General features: G+C 41.0%; 1 protein-coding gene across 10 annotated transcripts in view; it reads left to right on the top strand.

The window, feature by feature from the left end:
- Positions 1–22,061, top strand: part of nbeaa (neurobeachin a) — a 69,244-nt gene that overhangs the window by 17,541 nt on the left and 29,642 nt on the right. For all 10 annotated transcript variants that reach the window (XM_077547301.1, XM_077547300.1, XM_077547299.1 and 7 more), the window contains 19 exons: positions 7,430–7,661; positions 11,171–11,271; positions 12,654–12,749; positions 12,836–12,957; positions 14,400–14,526; positions 14,746–14,865; positions 15,457–15,603; positions 16,219–16,416; positions 17,123–17,256; positions 17,332–17,440; positions 18,199–18,351; positions 18,845–19,013; positions 20,029–20,108; positions 20,208–20,270; positions 20,397–20,494; positions 20,565–20,657; positions 20,847–20,955; positions 21,019–21,100; positions 21,917–22,040. In XM_077547301.1, coding sequence (XP_077403427.1) covers positions 7,430–7,661; positions 11,171–11,271; positions 12,654–12,749; positions 12,836–12,957; positions 14,400–14,526; positions 14,746–14,865; positions 15,457–15,603; positions 16,219–16,416; positions 17,123–17,256; positions 17,332–17,440; positions 18,199–18,351; positions 18,845–19,013; positions 20,029–20,108; positions 20,208–20,270; positions 20,397–20,494; positions 20,565–20,657; positions 20,847–20,955; positions 21,019–21,100; positions 21,917–22,040 — 2,357 coding nt within the window. The remainder of the gene's footprint in view (positions 1–7,429; positions 7,662–11,170; positions 11,272–12,653; positions 12,750–12,835; positions 12,958–14,399; positions 14,527–14,745; positions 14,866–15,456; positions 15,604–16,218; positions 16,417–17,122; positions 17,257–17,331; positions 17,441–18,198; positions 18,352–18,844; positions 19,014–20,028; positions 20,109–20,207; positions 20,271–20,396; positions 20,495–20,564; positions 20,658–20,846; positions 20,956–21,018; positions 21,101–21,916; positions 22,041–22,061) is intronic.

Here is a 22,061-nt window from a genome sequence, read left to right as displayed (position 1 = left end):
TGCCACTTTGATGCAGAACGTGTTCTTCAGCAAAAATAAGGCGACGTCTTATCTTATGGTTACAGTAATGAGGGAAAACAATTACTTTTGTGGCACAAAGGAAAAATGTGAACTGTTTTGACATTTTTCAAATGATGCCTCTATTCACAGCTACCACCCCCGCTTAAACACACACACACACACACACACACACACACGCACACACACACACACACACGCCAATGAGATTCGCCGAAAGCGGCTGGGGGCGCAGGGGGTCAATTGTTTCATCCAGTCTGCCATCTGTGGGCACAAGGGCCCATGGGAAATGCAGTTCAGCCTCCTGCCCCTCCCCCTGCGTGTGTGCGTGCGCGCGCCCGTCTGTGTCATTCTTCATCATCATCACTGGAGAAGGAAGACATGACGCATCTGTTGCCTTTTATGCTGTAAACCGCCGCCGGTCCCTTTTCAATAATGACTTAATCATCCATTAAACAACTCAAACATACATTAATTTCATGTTAATGTCTTTGTCTTCACATTTGGTGAGGCATTTTTTTGGTGTAAATAAGCCAAACAACACAAGTTGTAAGTGAAAGCTGAAACAATAAGAATGAAAAAAAAATATTTACACGTAGCGCTACTGTTGCCATGGCAGCAGTAAAGCTTCCTTTCGGACGCGGGTATTCTCACCAGCGCCTGTCGAGCCCACTTGGCCCAACGCTAAGTGCGTAACGTGTGATGTGGCGTTCACAAGAGCTTTTCTCTCGCCGCAACAAAAGCGACTCAATGGCCCGCCGCTCGCCGCCTTTGATGGCGGCGCGTCGATGATACTCCACCGGCAAATTAGCAGCAGGTGACTGTGTTGTGGCCGGCAGTCAGGTGTAACGGCTCCTTTGATGCGCCGCCATTTGCAATAATGCAGCACAACAATGAATGAGCCGCCCGCGCTGATTTCCGTGCGCGGGCTTTGATGCCCCTTTAGCACAGATAGTTTGGTTCAATGGAGGCACATCGTGTAAAAGGGACTTGTTTAGTAATAATTACAAATACATCGACAGTTAGCTCATGTGTCTGTTAGTTAGCCCCTCTTAAATTTTGCCTTATAATGGTATCATAGTTTGTTAGTTCATAATCCCCCCCCCCACACACACAGAGTTGCTCCGCCCCTGACTCAGCAGCAACGGTTGGACGACACTGTGTGAAATGCTATCATGTCTTGGCGAATAGCTAAGCATAGCTGCAGTCTTAGCACGATGTCTCATTGCAAGCACATGCGGGTATTTTCCAAATTAGTTGCATGGCACTTTTTTTTATTTTTTAAATAGTCGATAGATTGTTTCTTGTTGCTTTTTTTGTAGAAAATTGTTGGTAGATTTGCTGCTAGCTACTTTTTTTTTTTTTTTTTTTTTTTGAATACCGGTAATCGCTAAATTTGTTTCCAAAGTCAACTAGTCACTAGATTTAGTGCTAGTTTCCAAAAAAGAAAAAGAAAAAAAAGCCAATATATCTGTTGCTAGTTGCGTTTTCTCAAAAATATTCGTAAGTGTTAGTGCTAGTTTCTTTTTTAAAAAATAGTCACTAGATATGTAACTTGACACTTAAAAAAAAATGCTAGTTTTGTTGCTAGTCATTCTTTTAAAAAATTGTCGCTAGTTTTGTTGCTAGTGGAGTTGCTAGTCGTGTTTTTTGAAAAGTAGTTGCTTGATTTGTTGCTTGTCACTAAGCTTTAGGGGTGTGCCAAAAAATCGATTCTCATCAGAATCGCGATTCACGTTTAGTACGATTCACAATCGATTTTAAATGTCCCAAAATCGGTTTTATTTAAATTATTTTATACTGTCTTGCCTTTGTTTGTGTGTGCCTTTATTGGGAGCGCTGTTCATGTTGCACTCGATTTGGCCACTTAGGGGCAGTGTGGTTCCACGCGGTCTAATACACTGTTAAGTTTTAACCACATTGGAGAGTAGAAGGAAAAAGTCCCGATCAAGTTATTTCGATAAAAGTCGTTTTTTTGCAGTGTGGAGCCGTTCTTTTGAGTGATAAAAGTGCCGCGAGTAGCACGCTAATTAGCATTAGCGAGTCAGACTGGAGTAGATCATTACAATTCTTTGCACATCTAAAAAATGGAGCAAGAATCATTGTCAAATCATTTTGAATAAAAAATCATTCTTAACCGGAAAAAAAAATTGGAATCGACTCGTGAGACATTCATTCCCACCCCTACTAAGCTTTCTTTTTTTTTTTTTTTTTTTTTTTTAAAAGAACAGTCACTAGATTTGTTGGTAGTTTTGAAAGTATTTCAAGCAGTGAAACAAGTGGATGTCATGTGTTATTGTCATTCCTGATCCTTTGTGGATTTTTGACCCCAAAATTTCAAGGAACTTACATCTTGGAACTCTTTTAATTTTTGTTAAAAAAAAAAAAGGCCTCCTATAATTATTACTGTTAAGTTAAAGGATACTTTCGCACAATCTGATGACAACTGAGCTGGAATAGCTGCCAGCTGTCAGACGTTGGTGCACCGCATGCAGCACAGAAGTGAAGCAGTCGTCACTAGCGGAATTGCACAGCCAAATAAGAACTGCGTGATTTAAAATCTCAGACGTCACCCAAAAGATATCTGTGTTAAACGGCCTCGCTTTCAGACGGCCGTTAAAGAAACTCCAGCGTGAAAAAAAAACCTCCCCGGGGCACGAAAAAGACGAGGCGAGGATGTACGCTCGTCGCCGCTGGCCAAAGGGAACTCGGCAAACTCGGCATGATGCAAACTGTGGCAACCAACTGTAAAGAAGAAGGAGAACGAACGCAATCCCTGCCAGGATGAGGTTCGAACCTGGAGTGAGCAGAGACGGCAACCAAAACGGGGAGATGAACACATCAAAGAGGATGAAAGAAAAAAAAAGGACGCAGTTGGATAAACATAATGCTTTGAGAGGCACGACGGAACTATTTCATTTCAGTCCCAATCCCCAAAATTGACATTTGTAATCTGCCTTCCCCTTTTTCCCTGTTCATGGTGAATGGAGTAAAAGGTTCGATGGTGGGACCAAGTTAGTGCGCCAGTGACTAATCTGACACCATGAGATATCTTTCTGATTCTCTTACACTTGTGCGTATTTCAAGATGTTTTTAGCTCTTCCAAAATTTTGCTGACCTAATTTCTGTCAAATTGGAAGTGTAAATTTAACTCCCATAAGTGTTAAATTTAACATTTTCCCGCAGTTTTTTCTCACCAGTTTGGAGTGTAAACATTGAACTCATTGATAGAGTGAAATTATTATTTGACACATAAAAGTGAACTTTTTGCACTTTAACTCTTTGACTGCCAGACGTTTTCAGAAAAGGGATGCCGTGGGTGCCAGCCGATTTAAGCATTTTGACTGATCTTTCAAGGTCCACAGAAAATGTTGTGTTTGGACTATGGAAACACACATACTACCAAATGAAAGATTGAACTCTCATCTTTCATCAGAAAAAAAAGTTTGTTTCTACCTTATTCCGTTTTTCAGTAATCAACAATAGAAAATGGTTAGTTTCACCTCTGTTTAAAAAAAAAACGTCTTTTAACGTCTTTGGTAGTCCTCCATAGGATTTTACTAAACGTTATTTAACGTTTTTGGCAGTCAAAGAGTTAAAGTGTTTAGTTTACTTTCACCTATCAGTGTTATTTTTTTAACACTTAAAAGTGTTATTTCCTTTCATTTTTTTTAAAATGAATTTCTCACACTTTTGTTGTCACTTTTAACCACAAAGTGTTATTTTCATTCCTTTTTGTGTTCATTTCTCACAGTTTTTAGTGTTACTTCTTGACAAGTTTTTTTCCTCCAACCCAAATGGAGACAGTTGGACTCGAACCTTGTACCGCTAGCTCTTGGGGGGGCAACAACATTAACAAGTATGCCACGAGACATGTTCATAGGCCTCGTTCCCGCACGACTCAAGGTAAATACAAATTGCCTGCACGGCAAAATATCCACTTTGTTTTTAGTTTTACAGAAAAATAATGAACCCAAATTACACGACTCATGAAAATCCGGAAACGTTTAATTTTATGTCCCACACGTTTTCTCATAAACAAAATAATTCAAGAGCGGTATCATTTCATAATTACCTTATAAAACCGAATAATCCAGACTCAGAGTTGTCCTTAAAATCCAGAGAAAAGAGCCCGGATGTCTTTCGGTCACTCAACCTGGAGTCCACGAGTTTGACTTTTTCTTCACTTGGAGTGTTCAAATAACACCCAAATCAATCACCTAGTAACAGAAAGGAAATAATTAACACCAGATTTTAAACTCAATTTGACACTACAGAATTTGCTGTGTGGACAGTTTTTTGGGGTTAGGTCGTAAGGTCAGAATTTTTATTTATTTCTTATTAAATTGAACTTTTTCAATTTTACATAATATAACTTATTGAAATGCACCTATATATATATATATATTTTTTTTAATCAAAGGATGATTGTAAAAAAACAAATCAATAATAAATAATGTACAATTACCGTCGTGTCGCTAGTGATCATTGCGTGTTTTCTAACATTGTTTTTTTTGCGAACACCAAAAATGTTGACGGGTCAATATGACCCTCTGTATTTTTAACTCCGCCAACCAGAAGCTTCTCGCTCACTTGTTTTAAGACCTCAAAAAGGTTCGAATATGTTGTGCCGCCCACCTCGGGGGCACAAAAGGCTCTCTTGGCATGTGGCGGTCTTGGCCAACTGCTGGAGGATGTTTGCTTTGGCGCCGCGCTGCCACGGATCGCCCTCAAAGCGCCCGCCAGGGTTGCGCCTCAGCGAGATCGTAGCCCCCCCCCCAACCCCCAACCCCCCCCCCCCCCCCCCACGGGAAAATAACAGATAAACAAGCATGTTTACCATTTCCAACCAAGTTGTGCACAGTGCTTGAATGATTCTTTTGAAATCTAGTGCAGGGGATCCCTTAGGTTACACCACTTTAAAAAAACAAGCTTCCTGTGTGTGTTTTTTTATTAAATTGTTTTGCAGCACAGCCTTTTGACACTTTTTGCGGATCCACTCATGATAGATTTGCCGAGCATATTCCATGTTGCTAACTTGTGAAAGAGAAAAAGATTAAGAAAAGAGACATTTTCAAAAGATGTTTTGCACGTGGCTCAATTTGACCCATTTTTCTTGAAAGTTGCGCCCAATTAACGGATCTGAAACAACATTCTGGGTTGTTTTATACGCAACGACCCCCATTTTTCAACCAAAATTGGGTCAAGTTGACCCAAGTAGGGAATTGGTCCATTTTTGACCCATAGTTGGGTTAATTTTGACCCAAAAGTTTTTAGACATTGTGGCGGTAACTTGCTGTTGTTGTTCATTCCAAAATGACTGCCTCAAACCAAAATGGCAGACTTCGTTTGTCTTTTATGGCGTGACTTCTTGAGACTTTTTTTTTTTTGTGGGTATACATATTTCTGCTCAATTTTATGTTGCTAAAATGCGAACTTGGTGAAACTGGCCCTCGGGGCTGAATTTTCAAGACTTTTGTTCAAGCTTTGACCTTGTGAAGGAACTTAGTTGTTGACCCTAAAATGACCACTTCAAACCAAAATGGCGGACTTCCTGTGTGATGTTGCAAAGTGAAACTGGCTTTTTAAGAAATGTCGTCACTTTCTGCCCTTGTGGAGTTGACTTATTGAAGTATGCAGATTCAAACTTCATGCGTCAACCAGTCCTGGGTTTACCCAGCCTCTTCCCTCAAAAATCTGGGAAAGGAGAGCCCCTATCCAGCCTGTTTCTCTCCGCTAACACACCTGATTCATGAACAGGATCGTTATCGGGCTTCTGCAGAGCTTGCTGATGAGCTGATCATTAGATTCATCTGCGCTGAAGGAGGGAGACATGGAAAACAGGCTCTGGAGGACCGAACTGGGCCACCCCTGTTTTAGCTGATCAATGATGGATGGAACCAACCCTTCCACTTAGCTCCACCCTGTGGCCAAACTGACAACTGCATTTATCCCAGAAAGGATTCAGTGCTTGTTGGTTTAAGATTAGACACATAGCTCTCATTTTTTTACTAAGACTTACTGTTTTTTTTTTTTTTAAATAACACGCATATCCGTCTCTGTGCCAGGCCAGTCTAATGTTCTCTTTTTATTGCCATTTCTTCATCTTGGCGCTTCTTTTATCCAGCGTGGTGCATTATGTGGTTCTTTCGGTTTCATTTAATAACCTCCACGCAGTGTGTTAGTGCCCGTGTGTGTCCTCTTAGCTTGTTGGTCACCATAGCGACCACTTTCTGGATGGTGAAGTATGCCGAGGCTGAAGTGTGTACTTGCCTGTGTGTGTACTGTGTGTGTGTGTGTGTGTGTGTGAGAGGCACAGCGATACTTTTCACAAGTAATTACGCTGCATCAGCCATTAAGAGGCAGGCCATTTGCACTCCATGTTGCAATGATGATATCTGTGGCTCAGCTTAGGGGTGTGCGTGCGTGCGTGCGCGCGCTTGCTTGTTTGTGTGTGCGAGCACTGAGCAGTAAAGGGGAGCCGGCCATTTTTAAAGCCGATGTATTTTTGAGAGATTGTTGTTCTCCGTCCAGCTAAAGACGGCCTGGTTGAGCAGTTTCTGTTTCATTAATTCGTTTTTTCCGTTTTATGGTGAGTCATCAAAATTCGCTGCCTTTCTCCGCCCACACGCAATGACAACAAATGTAAATGCATCATAATTTAGCGCTGTCAATCTGTGTGCTATACAAAGTTCAGATTTAGTTGCAGGAAAGTTTTCCTTGCCTGGAAATGAACAAAATGAGTCTAAAATGTGTGCTTCAAACCAAAATAGAAAATGTCTCTAGTCTTTTTGTACGTCTAGTCATGATGCCCTTGGCTACCAAATTTCATGACGCGAAGTCAAACAAGACTTCGCCTATGGTCCAACTCCGACCTCGTGGACTTGATTTATAAAGAGTTTCCCGTTAAATGGCAAGTCATCAAATCTCGCTGCTCCGCCTCCATGCGATGACCAAAACTCAAATTCTTTGTAATTTGCCGTTTTCCGTCGGTCTACCATACAAGGTTTGAATTTGGAAGCACTTGGATAAAACCGAGGAGGAATTTTTGAGGGACTGAAAATGTCCCTAAAAAGGCAGACATTTTGTTTGTTTTAAGTGAAACTGTCTTTGGGGGCCGAATTTTCAAATTTCGAACCAAAGCTTTATGGTGAATCCAGTTTCCAAGAATGTTTGAATTTGCCAAAATGACCACTTTTAACCAAAATGGCAGATTTAAAATGTTGGTGTATGGCTTTTGAGACTCATGATTGACATCCCTGGCAAAAAAAAACTTGTTTCAGGGGCTGAATGAAAAAAAAAAGAAATTAAGATTCATTGTTGACCTGACAAGTGGCCATTATTTATTTTTTTTAAGATTTTGACATGAAGTATCAACATTGTCCCCCCTTCTTTACTTCTCCACCCTCAGCTTGTGGGCGGCGAGTTTGATCTGGAGATGAACTTCATCATCCAGGAGGCGGAGAGCATCGGCTGCATGGTGGAGCTGCTGGCACACTGTGAGGTGACGTGCCAGGCGGAGATCTGGAGCATGTTCACCGCCATCCTGCGCAAGAGCGTCCGCAACCTGCAGACCAGCACGGAGGTGGGCCTCATCCAGCAGGTGCTGCTGAAGATGAGCACGGTGGACGACATGATCGCAGGTGAGAGATTGTGAGAAACGACTTTCCGAATTTGAAGCCAATTGCTGGTTTGTTTTACTTGGAATCAGCCCTCCTCGATAGATTGCATGGGCAGAAAAAAAAGATCCCCCCGTTTGGCATTTGAGGTAAAAGTGCAGTGCGATTCTTAACTCATTCAAACCCCAAAATGTGTAAACACGTTTTTTTTTTTAAATACTTTGTCCTTCGCTCCCGAAAACGTATTTACACGTTTTTGTTTTTCCCCCCCCAAGAGCACCCAGAAGGCTTTGATGCAGCTTCTAACATGAAGAGGTGGCTTAAAGCAATGGTAGTTATTTAATAAAGCGGCAAGCAGGTGGCAGCAGAGTATAAGAGATCATTCAGGGCCATGTTGAAAAATGACTCACATTTCTAAATAGATTTGTGAATTATGATGAAACTTAGCTATATTCTAATGCTGATTGCTGCAAAACGGAAACAGATACAAATACAAATACTTGTTTTTCCTGATGAAAGAAGAGACTGTAATCTTTCTTTTGGTAGGGTCCACGTTTTTGTAGCAGTGGAACACAACAGTGTTGCAAAATCTATCAAAATCCAGTAAACCAGCCGGGAGCGAAGGGGGTAGCTTCAGTGAAAATGAGTGAGAGTGAATGAGTTAATTATACACTTATTGGAAAAAAAATCCTTAAAATAGACACATTTTAAGTTTTTATATTCTTCTAATCTCGTTCAGCTAAAATCCCCCACAATTTTGTGGAATATATTCTCGTATTATTTGGAGTGCACATCACAAGTGTGTAGTAAAGCTTTGTTGTGATAAGGAGACACTTGAGTGTATTCCGGCACTCAGTGGAGGCCAAGTGAGAGTCAATCATCTCATTTTTCCAGATGATCTTTTTGTGTAATTGACGCTTTCTCCGCTTATCCTCCAAGTTCGCTCACTCGGCAGCCGATTCCCCTGATGAGTGTTTTTTCCTCAGCGTGCCTTTTCAAGCAGACATTAAAACCGCTTGGTTCGGCAGCGGGTCGTAAAACGCCGCGTTAACAGCGTACGTGTGTGAGGGTGTTTATTTCTCACGCATGCAACGGTCAAGGCAACAACGTGTGTTTGAACATTCAAGTGTTTTTCCTCGACAGTCCTCACATCGTAGTGATGCCAAGAAAGTGTGTTTAGACTCGCGGTGTCAAAATTTGTGTGTTCATTTTGAGTTCCTTTAACACCACTAATTGATTAATGACCGCCTCTTACTTGGAAAGCCCGTACTGGGGGAATTCCAGTCGCAACGCAGCAGACACGTCCACGTCAAAATTTTGCAGTCATGAATTAAATAATAATATTTGTGGAGACGAGGGTCAAGTTGTCTTTTACATTTTTAAAAATGTGCAGAATTCCACAAGTGACTTTGTGTTAAAGGTTACCTAGCTCTTAATATGAAAAGAAAAATGCACTGAACTGTCACCAATGTCTTACAAATGCAATTATGCCATCTAGTGGCAGAAAAATGACCAACACAAATCAATATCGCACTCGTTTTTTTTTTACAGTACAGTAGATCTTTTTAATTTGAACTCAATTTTATGAATTTGACATTTTAGAGTCAATTTGGCTATTTTGGAGCATGCTCGCAAAGATTGACATTTTTTAAAATTTTGTTTTGGTACACTCAATTTGGTAGACATGAGTATAACCACAAAAAAAGTCCAATTACTAAACAGGAAGTCGGCCATCCAGGATTCTAGGCTCAATTTTGCCATGGTTTACTATTGATTTTAACTTCATTTTATGAATTATTATGAAATTACGGTATCTATGACGCAGCCATATTTCTATTAGTTTCACATTTTTTTCCCACTTTTATGTTAACAAGAGTATGAAAACTATTTTATTGTACATTTAGAGCAGATATAAAATTTGCGAATAATCGTGAGTTAACTATTGAAGTCATGCGATTAATTACGGTTAAAAATTTTAATCGCCTGACGTCCCTAGTTTAGACATTCAGGTCATTTTTCCTAAAAAAAAAAAAAAATCTCACAAAATAGTGAAGCACATGCCGCAGCCGTTTTCCTTGACAATCCCCACTAAAACCAAGCAAGTGTGTATCGGCTGAGTAATTTCCCTCGATTATCCACACAATTTAGTAAATTATTTGGACATTGAAAACACATTGCACAATGTGTGTGGGCGGCATTCAGGTTATTTTCCTCAATCGCCCACACGAAAACACACCACAAGCCAGCAAAGAGCGTACACTGTACATTCATGGTGTGAAGTCTCTTTGACATCCCGGTAATTGCATCGACCTTGACTTTTCCTTTAATGCCGCTCTCCCTCCTCCCTCCATCATGTCTCTGCAGGATGATGCGCTTTACAAGTGCTTTGACTTACGCTGCAGCTCTCAATGACCTACATGCATTGATCGCACACGCACACACATGCGCGCGCGCACACAGTGTGTGATGCTTTATTTCCTCTAATGAAATCCGCTGCAGCTCTATTCGCATATCTAGGCGGCCTTAATGGCACACAAGGAGAGTCTGTGTAAGGAAGTAAGCAGATTGGCTCTCCGCCGGGCTACGTCAAAGTCGAGGTTGTTTCGGGCGCGAGCAAGCACGCACAAAAATGCACTTTTTTATCAAGAATTCTACGATGAGGCCTTGTGAGGCAAATATGAAAAGATTGTACCAAAATATCAGGATGGAATTGAAAGTGTTTTCAAGTCACTTAGAAGGCTCTTTATAAGACCTAATAATAATAATAATAATGTTTATTTGTATTATAAAATGTACTCACCTTTCCTTTTAGCGACTGTTCACTGTGCTCAATCTTGTAACATCCAATATCAATAATTCGGCCTTTACAAAATACAGGGATGTGATTTTTCCGCTAATTCTCGGAATTCCGCTTTTTTTATCTCCCCCCCCCCAAAAAAAATTTTTTTTTTAATTTTTTTAATTTTTTTTTTTATTTTTCTTTTTTTTAGTAGTTCATTGTGTATGCACATGACTCCGACAGATAACATCTTCTGCTATAACAAAGACATTTGTGGTATGCTCTAATATGAGTTACTTTTCATTTGGTCATGATACAATTATTTGTTCATGAAATTTGAACTCTTCAACATTATTTATGTGTTAACTTAGTAATCACATTAGTTAGATATGATGATATTCTCAGTGATAGTTTTTAAAAGCAAAGGCAGTCCAATGTTTTTGAATGTGACTGATTTTGAGTTGACTAAAACTGCCATTTTATATGGGATAGTTCAATATACATTGAAAATTGATGCTGTTGTTTTGTCTATTTCTTTGTCATGTGAGTGCATTGAAAGTACTTCAAAACACGGAAAACCCATGAGCTCCGGGGGGCTTCCCCGGACCTAGCTGGGTGCCGGCGGCCCCCAGACCCCCCGGCTAAATTTTCAGATAATTTGACTTTGGTCAAATCACATCCCTGAAAATGATGGTAATTCTGCTCTTTTTTTGGGCATTCATTGAACATTGTGCTTGCCGGTTTGTGTTTGCAGACCTGCTGGTGGACATGTTGGGCGTCATGGCCAGTTACAGCATCACAGTCAAGGAACTGAAGCTGCTCTTCAGCATGCTGAGGGGCGACAACGGCATTTGGGTAAGCGCGGCCCACTCCGAGAATTTGCGAATTCTTCCTCGAGCAGCCCTACAAAGTGGTGAAGCCAAGACAGCGTGCGGGGGCAGATTTGGCTCTTTTTCCTCGATGGCTGTAACTTGAAAAGCCAAGAAAGTGTGTGGGGGAATTCAGACATGTTTATCTGGAAAAGAAATCGTGTAGGTCACGTTCAGGTCGCTCCTCACAACGGAGCGGAGACAGGAAAGTGTGTTCAGGTCCCCTCCACAGTCCACAAATGGTACTAAAGGCAAGAAAGTGTGTGGACGTTTAAGTCTTTTTACTTCGCTATCCCTACAAAGTAGTGAAGCCAAAAAAGTGTGTGCAGAGTCCAATTTTAATATAGTTCATGAAAAGGATCAAAATAGCTTCAAAAATATTTTTGTGAATAAAATAAAATTAAAACCTAATGTTTTACGTTAATAAAAGAAACAATTGTTATAGTGAAAAGTTCCTTAGTTTTTGTCTTTGAGCTTTCAGGGCTCATTTTAAATGTATTTATGTATTTTATTTTTTTACTGTTTGGTCGAACAGTTGTTTTGGAATTGTTTGGGAATCACAACGCTTTGTAGTTAGTGCTGAACTTTTTCTTTTTTACTCGCATTCTGCAAATACTCCATTAAAACAAAATCTAATACTAAACTAATAAAAACTAAATAAAAAAAAGCAAGTAAGCAAAATAACAAACTTACTCTAATAACTAATTAAAACAAATTTTAAAAAAAAAGTTAAAACAAAATAAATGCTTAACTAAACTTTTCGTTTTTACTTGCATTCTGCAAATACTCCATAAAACCAAAATTTAATACTAAACTAAAAAATTTTTTTAAGAAAAAATAACAAACTTGCGTCGAAAAACGAATTAAAACAAACTGAAAAAAGTTACAACGAAATAAAAGCTTAACTAAACTTTTTCATTTTTACTTGCATTCTGCAAATAACCAAAATTTAATACTAAACAAATTTTTTGGGGAAAAAAATAACAAACTTGCTCCAAAAACTAATTAAATCAATCTGAAAAAAGTTACAATGAAATAAAAGCTAACTATAATAATGATAATAATAATAAATTCAAAACACTTCCTGGTGCAGATCCCCACAAATTAAAGACAAATAAAGACAGTGTGTGATGTTTGTTTCAGATGTCCTGATTTCACCAGAAAGCTCTTCTTTCCAGACAGACAGACAGACAGACAGACAGACAGACAGGTCGATGCAGAGTTGCCATGGTATTGATGAGGCGATTGAGGGGCTTATTGATGTGATGTCACACCGCGTTCTCCCTCCACCAGGGAGCGCGTATCAATTTGTAAATGTCAATCACTCCTCTTGGCTCTCCTTCACTTCAAATCCTCGTGTCTTCGCAGCCCAGACACGCCATCAAGTTGTTGTCCGTGTTGAATCAGATGCCTCAGCGTCACGGCCCCGACACCTTCTTCAATTTCCCCGGACGCAGCGCCGCGGTATGTGATTTGGAACTCACCCACCGCCGGCTTTATTCCGAACACTTGGTTGTAAGCACGCTCGCTCCCCGTTTGTGTCGCCGCAGGCCATCGCTTTGCCGCCAATCGCCAAGTGGCCGTACCAAAACGGCTTCACCATCAACACGTGGTTCCGACAGGATCCGCTCAACAACATCAACGTGGACAAAGACAAGCCGTACCTTTACTGGTGAGTCGCCCGGGAAACCAAAATGGGCAAACTTCGGGAGGTAGAAAATGTGGGCTCCACTTAATCCCGCTCTCATATTTTTTTATAGTATAAAAGTCGGCGCTTATCCTAATATGAAGCCTTTAACTTCAGAGACGTGGCTCGTTTGCTCAACTCTGCAAGCGGCCAATCGTATTGTGCGCTGGCTAGTCGTCCCCTCACCTGCCGTGTCAATCAGTATTAGCAGCTATTGAATTTTTTTTTTTTAAACCACGGTAAACCGTCAAACTGATAATCAGCTTAATGCCTTGTCGGCATTAAGGTGGCGGACATTAAAGCAAAGTGATGTGGTTGTTTAAAATACGAAATACGGCGAGTGTGGTAAACGACGACGTGCGTTTCCCTCGCAAGCGTTTGCCGGGTGGCAGGTGCCCTCATCTTCCCCCCCCCCCCGTCCCCCTCCGGCCCTGCTAGCTCTTATCATGGTCCAGCAGGCGCTTGCTGTTGTCGTCCATCTTGTTGTCGTTCAGTTGGCGTGTGTCGATTACACGCTGCCATCTCGTACCCACAAACGGCAGCAGGGGGAGGCAGCGGCAATTGCGTCATTTGTTTTTATTTTGCTTTTAGGACAGGAAGTTTTTATTGTTATTTCTCGTCGCCGTGCTCATTTCTATTGCGTGTGGTGGCAGTTAATACGAATAATTGGAGATCACATTAGTCATACGCGGCAACCTGCAATGGACTGTTGTTGACGTTGTGGATTATTTCTACTAGTTTTGTTTATTTCTGTCACGCAAGGTGGCGACTGCCGCACCTTGGCGAGAGGAGCAACCACATTAATTATATGACGTGAATGCCCGCACGCATGTGCCTGTGCATGCTGTGGATTATTTCTAAATTATGTTTACTTTATTTCTATTGTGCCAGGTTGTCGTTATGATTAATGTTCGACAGTAATCATACGACATTTATTTTGCACACTTTTTTTTTTTTTTTTTTACCTCTGTGGATTATTATTATTTTTTTCATTGTTTTGATTGCGAGATTAGATGAGATCATTTTTTTATGTTGAATTCCTAATTGTTGGGTTCATTCCTATTCAGTACATTGCACGTACCCATGATCGAGCTTGCGGTGGGGCGATTATTTCAATTTGTGCATTTTTATCTTGTTGAAGTTTACCTGGCAAGAGGCAGAAATCACATTAATTACATGATACATCAATTGCACATGTGCATGCACGCGAATATGCTTTGGACTTTATTTGGACTTTGTGGATTATTTCAGCTCATCGACTTGTACTGTGCATGATGGCTGTTATTGCAGTTGACAGCGGAAAGGCATTATTTTTTTTATGAATTCTGATTGTCGTTGCGTTTCTGTCTCTTGACAAAGTGGCTATTGTCGTGCCAAACAACAAAGTCTCCGTTCCAACGGTCTCCCTCCCTTTTTTTGTTTTGCAGCTTCCGCACCAGTAAAGGAATCGGCTACTCAGCTCACTTTGTGGGCAACTGTTTGATCGTGACCTCCCTCAAGTCCAAAGGAAAGGGCTTCCAGCACTGCGTCAAGTACGACTTCCAGCCGCGAAAGGTGAGAACGACAAACACGTGTGCGAAGGAAAAGGAAATTCGGTTCGCCCCCTGCTGGTCGCACTTGACTGTGGCTTTATTGGAGGGAATGCTCGCCTTCTTAATGCTAACCAACTAATCAAAATTGTACATATTGTATTCCCTCATTTTAAATATTTTTTACTTCATCTATGAATGACCTGGCCCTGCTTAAACCGATAGTTTTTTGTTGTTGTTGCAGTGGTACATGATCAGCATCGTGCACATCTACAACCGTTGGAGGAACTCGGAGATCCGCTGCTATGTCAACGGGCAGCTGGTCTCCTACGGCGACATGGCCTGGCACGTCAACACCAACGACGTAAGAGAAACGCCGGCAACATTTTGTCCTTTCCCTGAGTCGCCCTCGGGCCGCCGTCCAGCAGAAAGCACCAAGCCGCCGCCGCGGGGGTGGCGGGAGGAAGCGCGTCCTTCACAAGTTGACACTTTGTAGCATAAAAACAAAGTGTAAGCAAAAAGCTGTGTGGGTGTCTGTCATTGGCAGATTATACAAATGATGTCATCAATCACTGTGGAGTAGGTTTTGGCCACTTCACTTGCACAAGGAAAGAAGATCAAAGAGACGAAACGCGATAGAATATAAATTGAGACATGATGAAATGTAGATTATAAATTCATGAGACATGAAATGATATGAATTTCATCAAAGTATATAGAATATGAATTGAGACTTGGTGATAAATTGTTGAGACATAAATGGCAGAAATGTTACAGAATATAAATCCGTGCTAAGGTGTGAAAATGTTGACACTATATAAATAAATAAATACACGTACACAGCTACATCATTTGAATGATGAGGATGTTAAAAATGTCTGGCATTTTGTTTATGTACTGCGGGACATGATGAAAAGGTATCCCAGCTCGGATTATTCATGTTTGTTCCGCTTAGAGCTACGACAAATGCTTCCTGGGCTCCTCGGAGACGGCCGACGCCAACCGAGTGTTCTGCGGCCAGCTTGGTGCCATCTACGTCTTCAGTGAGGCGCTCAACCCCGCTCAGATCTTTGCCATACACCAGCTCGGTCCCGGATACAAGGTGAGACGTGAAACGGCGCAGAATTCGCATTGCTGACAGGATGAAATTGTTGAGGCGCGATGAAACATGTACTGTAGTGTGTAAGAATAACAGCTAGCTGGCTAAAGCTAACGTCATATTAAATCTTGCTTTTTCCTCTCTCTGCTTGCTAATTGAATTAGCGTTCGTGTTAGCGCTTTGTTCATTAACTCTTTGACTGCCAGACGTTTTCAGAAAAGGGATGCCGTGGGTGCCCGCCGATTTTAAGCATTTTGACTGATCTTTCAAGGTCCATAGAAAATTATGTGTTTGGACTATGGAAACACACATACTACCAAAAAAAGATTGGACTCTCATCTTTCATCAGAAAAAAAAAGTTTGTTTCTACCTTATTCCATTTTTCAGTAATCCACAATAGAAAATGGTTAGTTTCACCTCTGTTTTGAAACAAACGTCTTTTAACGTCTTTGGCACTCCTCCATAGGATTTTACTAAACGTTATTTAACGTTTTTGGCAGTCAAAGAGTTAAGCTAATGCTTCCTCGCTCCATGAAGCCGATTACACTTGGGCCTGCCCAGATGTTCCTCCCAGCCAACCTTTACCCTTTTACCTTTCCTCCGCCCCCCCCCCCACAGAGCACGTTCAAGTTCAAGTCGGAGAGCGACATCCACCTGGCCGAGCACCACAAGCAGGTTCTGTACGACGGCAAACTGGCCAGCTCCATCTCCTTCACGTACAACGCCAAGGCCACCGACGCACAGCTTTGCCTGGAGTCCTCGCCGCGAGAGAACGCCTCCATCTTTGTGCACTCGCCACACGCCCTCATGCTGCAGGTCTGCGTGTTTGTGTGTATGCGTGTGTGTACGTTTGCATGTGTGTGTGTGCGTGTGTGTACGTTTGTGTGTGTGACTCTGAATGAAGGTCACAAAAAGACTCAAAGTTGACCTTTTCCAGAATGCAGGAAAGAGCATCTTGTTTTTGTTTTTGGTACAATACAGTTTTTGTTTTCTGAGTTATTTGATGAATCTAAACTTTCCCAACATTACTCTTTAGGTGTTGTGTTTACACAATGTTATATACATTAAACATTCCTTAATTAGTACATTTAATATTTCATAAATTAAATATGAATTTAATATCACAAGATAAAGCTTATGAATTGCTTTTTCGATTTATATATTAAATTCAATTTGCTGTATATATTACATAATATTCAACATATTAAAATAAATACTCATGTTTTTGTTCATATGACATTATTATTAATAATCTCCTTAAATTTAGAATGTATGGATGGATAATCAACTTAGAGAAAACATTGTTTTCTTACTAATATTGTATTCATAAGTCTTTTGAACTTTATTTTCCTCCATACATTTTGAGATTCGGATGGTTTTAATGGTCTTACAAATAAGTTATAGCGCCACCTGCAGTCTGTCAGCATGGGCACACTTTTTGCTTTGATGCCAGGGCAAGAAAAATGGTATTTATTGAAAGAAAAAAAAAACACAGGCTAAAAGGACTTTTATCCAACTGCAGGACGTGAAGGCCATCGTGACGCACTCCATCCACAGTGCGATCCACTCCATTGGCGGCATCCAGGTCCTCTTCCCGCTCTTCGCCCAGCTGGACTATAAGCAGCTCAACGATGCTGCCGTGGACACCACTGTTTGGTCAGGAGTCGCCAAGACACTTATTTGTTGCAGATCTCGAGTTGGATCTCATTCCGGCGGATGCTGTGTTTGTAGTGCCACGCTGCTCGCCTTCCTGGTGGAGCTCCTCAAGAGCTCGGTCGCAATGCAGGAGCAGATGCTGGGAGGCAAAGGCTTCCTGGTCATCGGATACCTGCTGGAGAAGGTCGGTGGAGAAAAAAAAAAGTCAGCCCCGAAAGCCAATGTCACTTAGCAACATGAAAAGCCCTGAAAAGATTGACGATGTCAGCCATTTGGGGTCTGCGGCACCCTGTGGAAGAAGAAGTCATGCCAGAAAAGGCACACAAAGTCTGCCATGTGGTTTTCAAGCGGACATTTTATGGTCTTAATTATGGAGGACCAAAAGTGCCAAAATTAAAAATAAATAAACAAACGAATAAAAGTAAACATAAAAACTGATATAAAAATTCAAAAATTAAATGCAAAAAAATAAATATCATTGAAAATAAAAACAACAATATAAATATATCAATAAATAAGAGTAAAAAAAAAAGATTCAAAAAACAAATACAAATGTGGAAAGAAATACAAAAATAATCATAAATAGAATTAAATATCAATCAATAAATAAAAACGCTCTGCTCTCACATTTATTTATTTCATGCTGCTCTGTCAGGACGAAAAGTTGTTCAAATGAGGGAGCGGTCCTAAGCGTGTCTTGGGTTGGACGCCGCCGTTGCAAACGACCTTACTAGGGTCGTTTTGGTCCTCAATACTTAATGACTTTTTCCAGACAAACTCATCCCAAAGGTTTTTTTCCATTCACTACCGAATTTGAACCTTGTGTACAAGCCAGCTGGAGGGATGCAAAATTCAGAAACCGTGATTTAAATACTAATAATTCAACTCTACAATGTTCTTCTCTTATGTTGCTCACTTGGCGTTCCTTCATCTTGTGCAAAGTCGTCCAGGGTCCACATCACTCGGGCGGTCCTGGAGCAATTCTTGTCCTTCGCCAAGTACCTGGACGGTCTGCCCCACGGGGCGCCGCTCCTCAAGCAGCTGTGCGACCACGTCCTGTTCAACGCCGCCATCTGGATACACACGCCTGCCAAGGTTAGTTTGTGTGTGTGTGTGTGTGTGTGTGTGTATCTTAGCCACAAATAAGAAGGGGAAGGCGACAAAAGCCACTTTCACTGAAAAATGTAAAATGGAGGTTTGATGTCAACCTGACAGTGTTGTGGTTGTTGTGGGGTAAGGTGGGGGGGGGGTTGCAGTGTGGGTGTGGTGTTGTGGAGAAGTCACTTAAAGGCATCATCATCATCATCATCATCATCTCAGGGAGGGACAGGAAGTGAAGTGTAATGAGGAATGTTTACGCCAAACGAGCATGCCGCACAACGCGCCGCTGACCGGGTTAGCTCGTCAAGACTAACGACCTCAGAGATTTCAGTGTGAGCTCGGAGGGAGGATTTTTGACAAGTGTAAACATTAGAAATGTAAAGTGCCTCCAGTGGCTTGCAGGGGGTTATGTTTATGTGTAATGTCCACATTTAATAATTGTGATGATATTGTGGTCCACGGACAGTAATAATGATTTGTGATTCAGGTTCAGCTGTCTCTGTACACGTACTTGTCGTCGGAGTTCATCGGCACGGCGACCATCTACTCGACCATCCGGCGTGTGGGCACAGTCCTGCAGCTCATGCACACACTCAAGTACTACTACTGGGCCGTCAACCCACTAGACTGCAGCGCCATCACGCCAAAAGGCCTCGGTAAGCGCCGTTTTTTTTCCCCTCCCCCCCGTTCCCCCAGTATTACCCATGACGTACTTGGCCATGTCGCCATGGCAACGGACCAAGCTTGATTGGCTTGATTTACTTAACTGAATTGTGCTGCGATGGAATGAATTTGCATGCGAATTGGTCGCAGCTTCACAAGCAGCTTAAACTCTGGATAAAATTAGTTGTCCTATTGCATGATAAGGCACCTGAAGTAAAACAAAATCATATATTTTTTTAAATAGGTATTTCATCAATTAATAATAATAATAAAACAATTTACTTTTACATTTTCAAACATTTTCTTGCACATATTATGAAATAAATGTATCAATTTGATCGTTCTTTTGTTCGCATTTTATTATTTTTGTCAACATTTCCTTTTGAATATGTAATATTTGTGTTTTATGTATATGTAATGTAAGATATATTTTTCTAAGAACTCTTCATTTTTGAAATTTGATTTATGCTGGTCTTATTACTAATATTGCAAATATTGCTAATGTCATTGATGTTGCTATAGCTAACACCCCTAATGTTGCTTATATCGCTACTATAGGTAGTATTGCCATTATCACTAATATTACTGATATCAGTTATATTGCTAATGCTACTTACTTGGTCATAATGCTATTATCACTAAATGCTAGCATGACTAATATCACTAATATTATAGATCACTTATATTGCTAATTTCCTTTATATTGGTAATCTGAGTCACATTGTTATTATCAATTATGTTGCTAACTTGGTTTACACGGCTAATATTGCAATGATCTATTATCATCGTGTTGCTATTGTCGCTCATCTCTCTTCTTAATATAGCTGATGTGAGAAGATTGAGTATCACGTATCCATTTTGCCAATATCGGCATGTCGGGTTAGATCATGTGCACTTCTGTAGTAATATCATGTCCACTGTCTTATTTTACAGATGAATATCTAGAAATAATTTTGTTTTCTTTAACGGGAAATGAAAAATGTGTGTATTACTAATATTTGTGTTCAGATGGACCCCGACCGTCCCAAAAGGAGATCATCTCCCTGCGAGCCTTCATGCTCCTCTTCCTCAAACAGCTCATACTTAAGGTAGGCATAAAAAGCTTGTTAGGGCAATATTGCTAAAACTGTATTACTAATATTGTGAATGGCGCAAATATTGCTAATGCTCTGCTTGTGTGTTTCTAGGACCGGGGTGTCAAGGAGGATGAGCTGCAGAGTATTCTCAACTACCTGTTGACCATGCACGAGGTTGGTGCTTTTAAAGTATCCTGCTAATGTGGCTAATGTTGCTAATGTAGCTCCTATTATTGCTGTTATCACAAATAGCCAAATGATCATCATGAGTTGTAACGTTGTCTTTTCCGCGCCCTACAGGACGAAAACATCCACGACGTGCTGCAGTTGCTGGTGGCGCTCATGTCCGAGCACCCGGCCTCCATGATTCCCGCCTTCGACCAGAGAAACGGGATAAGGTGAGGCGGACGCCGTCAGCTAACCTCCCACCCGGAAAAAGAACTAAAATAACATAAATGCGTGTCGCAGGGTGATCTGCAAGCTGCTGGCCTCCAAGAGCGAGAGTATTCGAGTACAGGCCCTCAAAGTACTTGGATACTTTCTCAAGCACCTTGGTCACAAGTAAGTACGTTTTTATCTATAAAAAAAGACGGTAATGTTGCTAATCATGTTAAAATTGCTAACGTAGCGTTTTTAGCTTATTCTGCTAATGTCGCTTGCATCTCATTTTTCACAAATATTTTGCCAAAACTACTAATATTGATAAAATGGGTACTATATTAACATTGGTACTATAATGTATTTGTTTAGGAGGAAGGTGGAGATCATGCACACTCACAGTCTATTCACGCTGCTCGGCGAGCGTCTGATGATGCACACCAACACCGTGTCTGTCACCACCTACAACACTCTCTACGAGGTATGTGATTGGCTACCCGGTTACCGTGGCGATGCGCTCGCTCACTCACTATGGCATTTGCAGATCCTGACGGAGCAGGTGTGCACGCAGGTGGTCCACAAGCCACACCCAGAACCGGACTCCACCATCAAGATCCAGAATCCCAGTGAGTCGCCACACTGTTGCACTATGCTAATGTTGTTAATGTTCCTAACTAGGATTACTACATTTGCCAATCTTGACTAACTAGCTAGGATCGCTAATTTTGTCCTATTATCGGTGATATTGTTAATGTTGCAAGCATTGCCGATATGTGAAGCACAGATTGCTCATTTCCATGATCACAAATAGCAAGTAATGTTGCTAAAATGCTTAGTATCGGGAATGTAACTAGAATCAATCAACTTCAGTCTTATTGTTATCACTAGTAGTGCTAATATTGCTAAAATACCTGATGTCGTAAATATAGCCCAAATCTCTAATTTGTGCAACATTTTATCCTAAAGCTAAGTCACTTAAAGTTAAAGTACCACTGATTGTCACGCCCACCTAAGAGGGGCGAAATTCATTCTCCGCATTTGACCCCTGAGGGAGCGGTGAGCAGCAGCAGGGGCCGCACTCAGGAATCATTTGGTGATCTAATGTTGCTAAAATGGCTAATATCAGAAATATAGCAACAATCACTAATTTCAACAATATTATCATGCATTTCACCATTGCCACCGAGGTTGTTGAAATGGCAAACGTTGCTAAAATTGCTATACCAAAAATTCAGCCAAGATTGCAAATTTCAACAATGATTTTGTCACTCATGCTATTATGGCTAATAATGCTAATGTTGCTAAAATTGTTAATACCCTGAAAATAGCTATGATCTCTATTTTGGAAATATTTTGTTACCAGTGTAGCTAAGATTGCTAATGCCGCTATTATTGCCAATGCCGCTCATATGGCTAACGTGCTATATATTTACTATATGCAGTGATCCTGAAAGTTGTTGCCACGCTGCTGAAGAATTCGTCTCCCAGCTCCGAGCTGATGGAAGTCAGGAGACTTTTCCTGTCCGACATGATCAAACTCTTCAGCAACAGCAGAGAAAACAGACGGTGCGTGTCACGCAACTCCTT

This window comes from Vanacampus margaritifer, chromosome 16, assembly GCF_051991255.1.
Source record: "Vanacampus margaritifer isolate UIUO_Vmar chromosome 16, RoL_Vmar_1.0, whole genome shotgun sequence".
Lineage (NCBI taxonomy): Eukaryota > Metazoa > Chordata > Actinopteri > Syngnathiformes > Syngnathidae > Vanacampus > Vanacampus margaritifer.
This window is presented reverse-complemented; position numbering and strand designations above follow the sequence as displayed.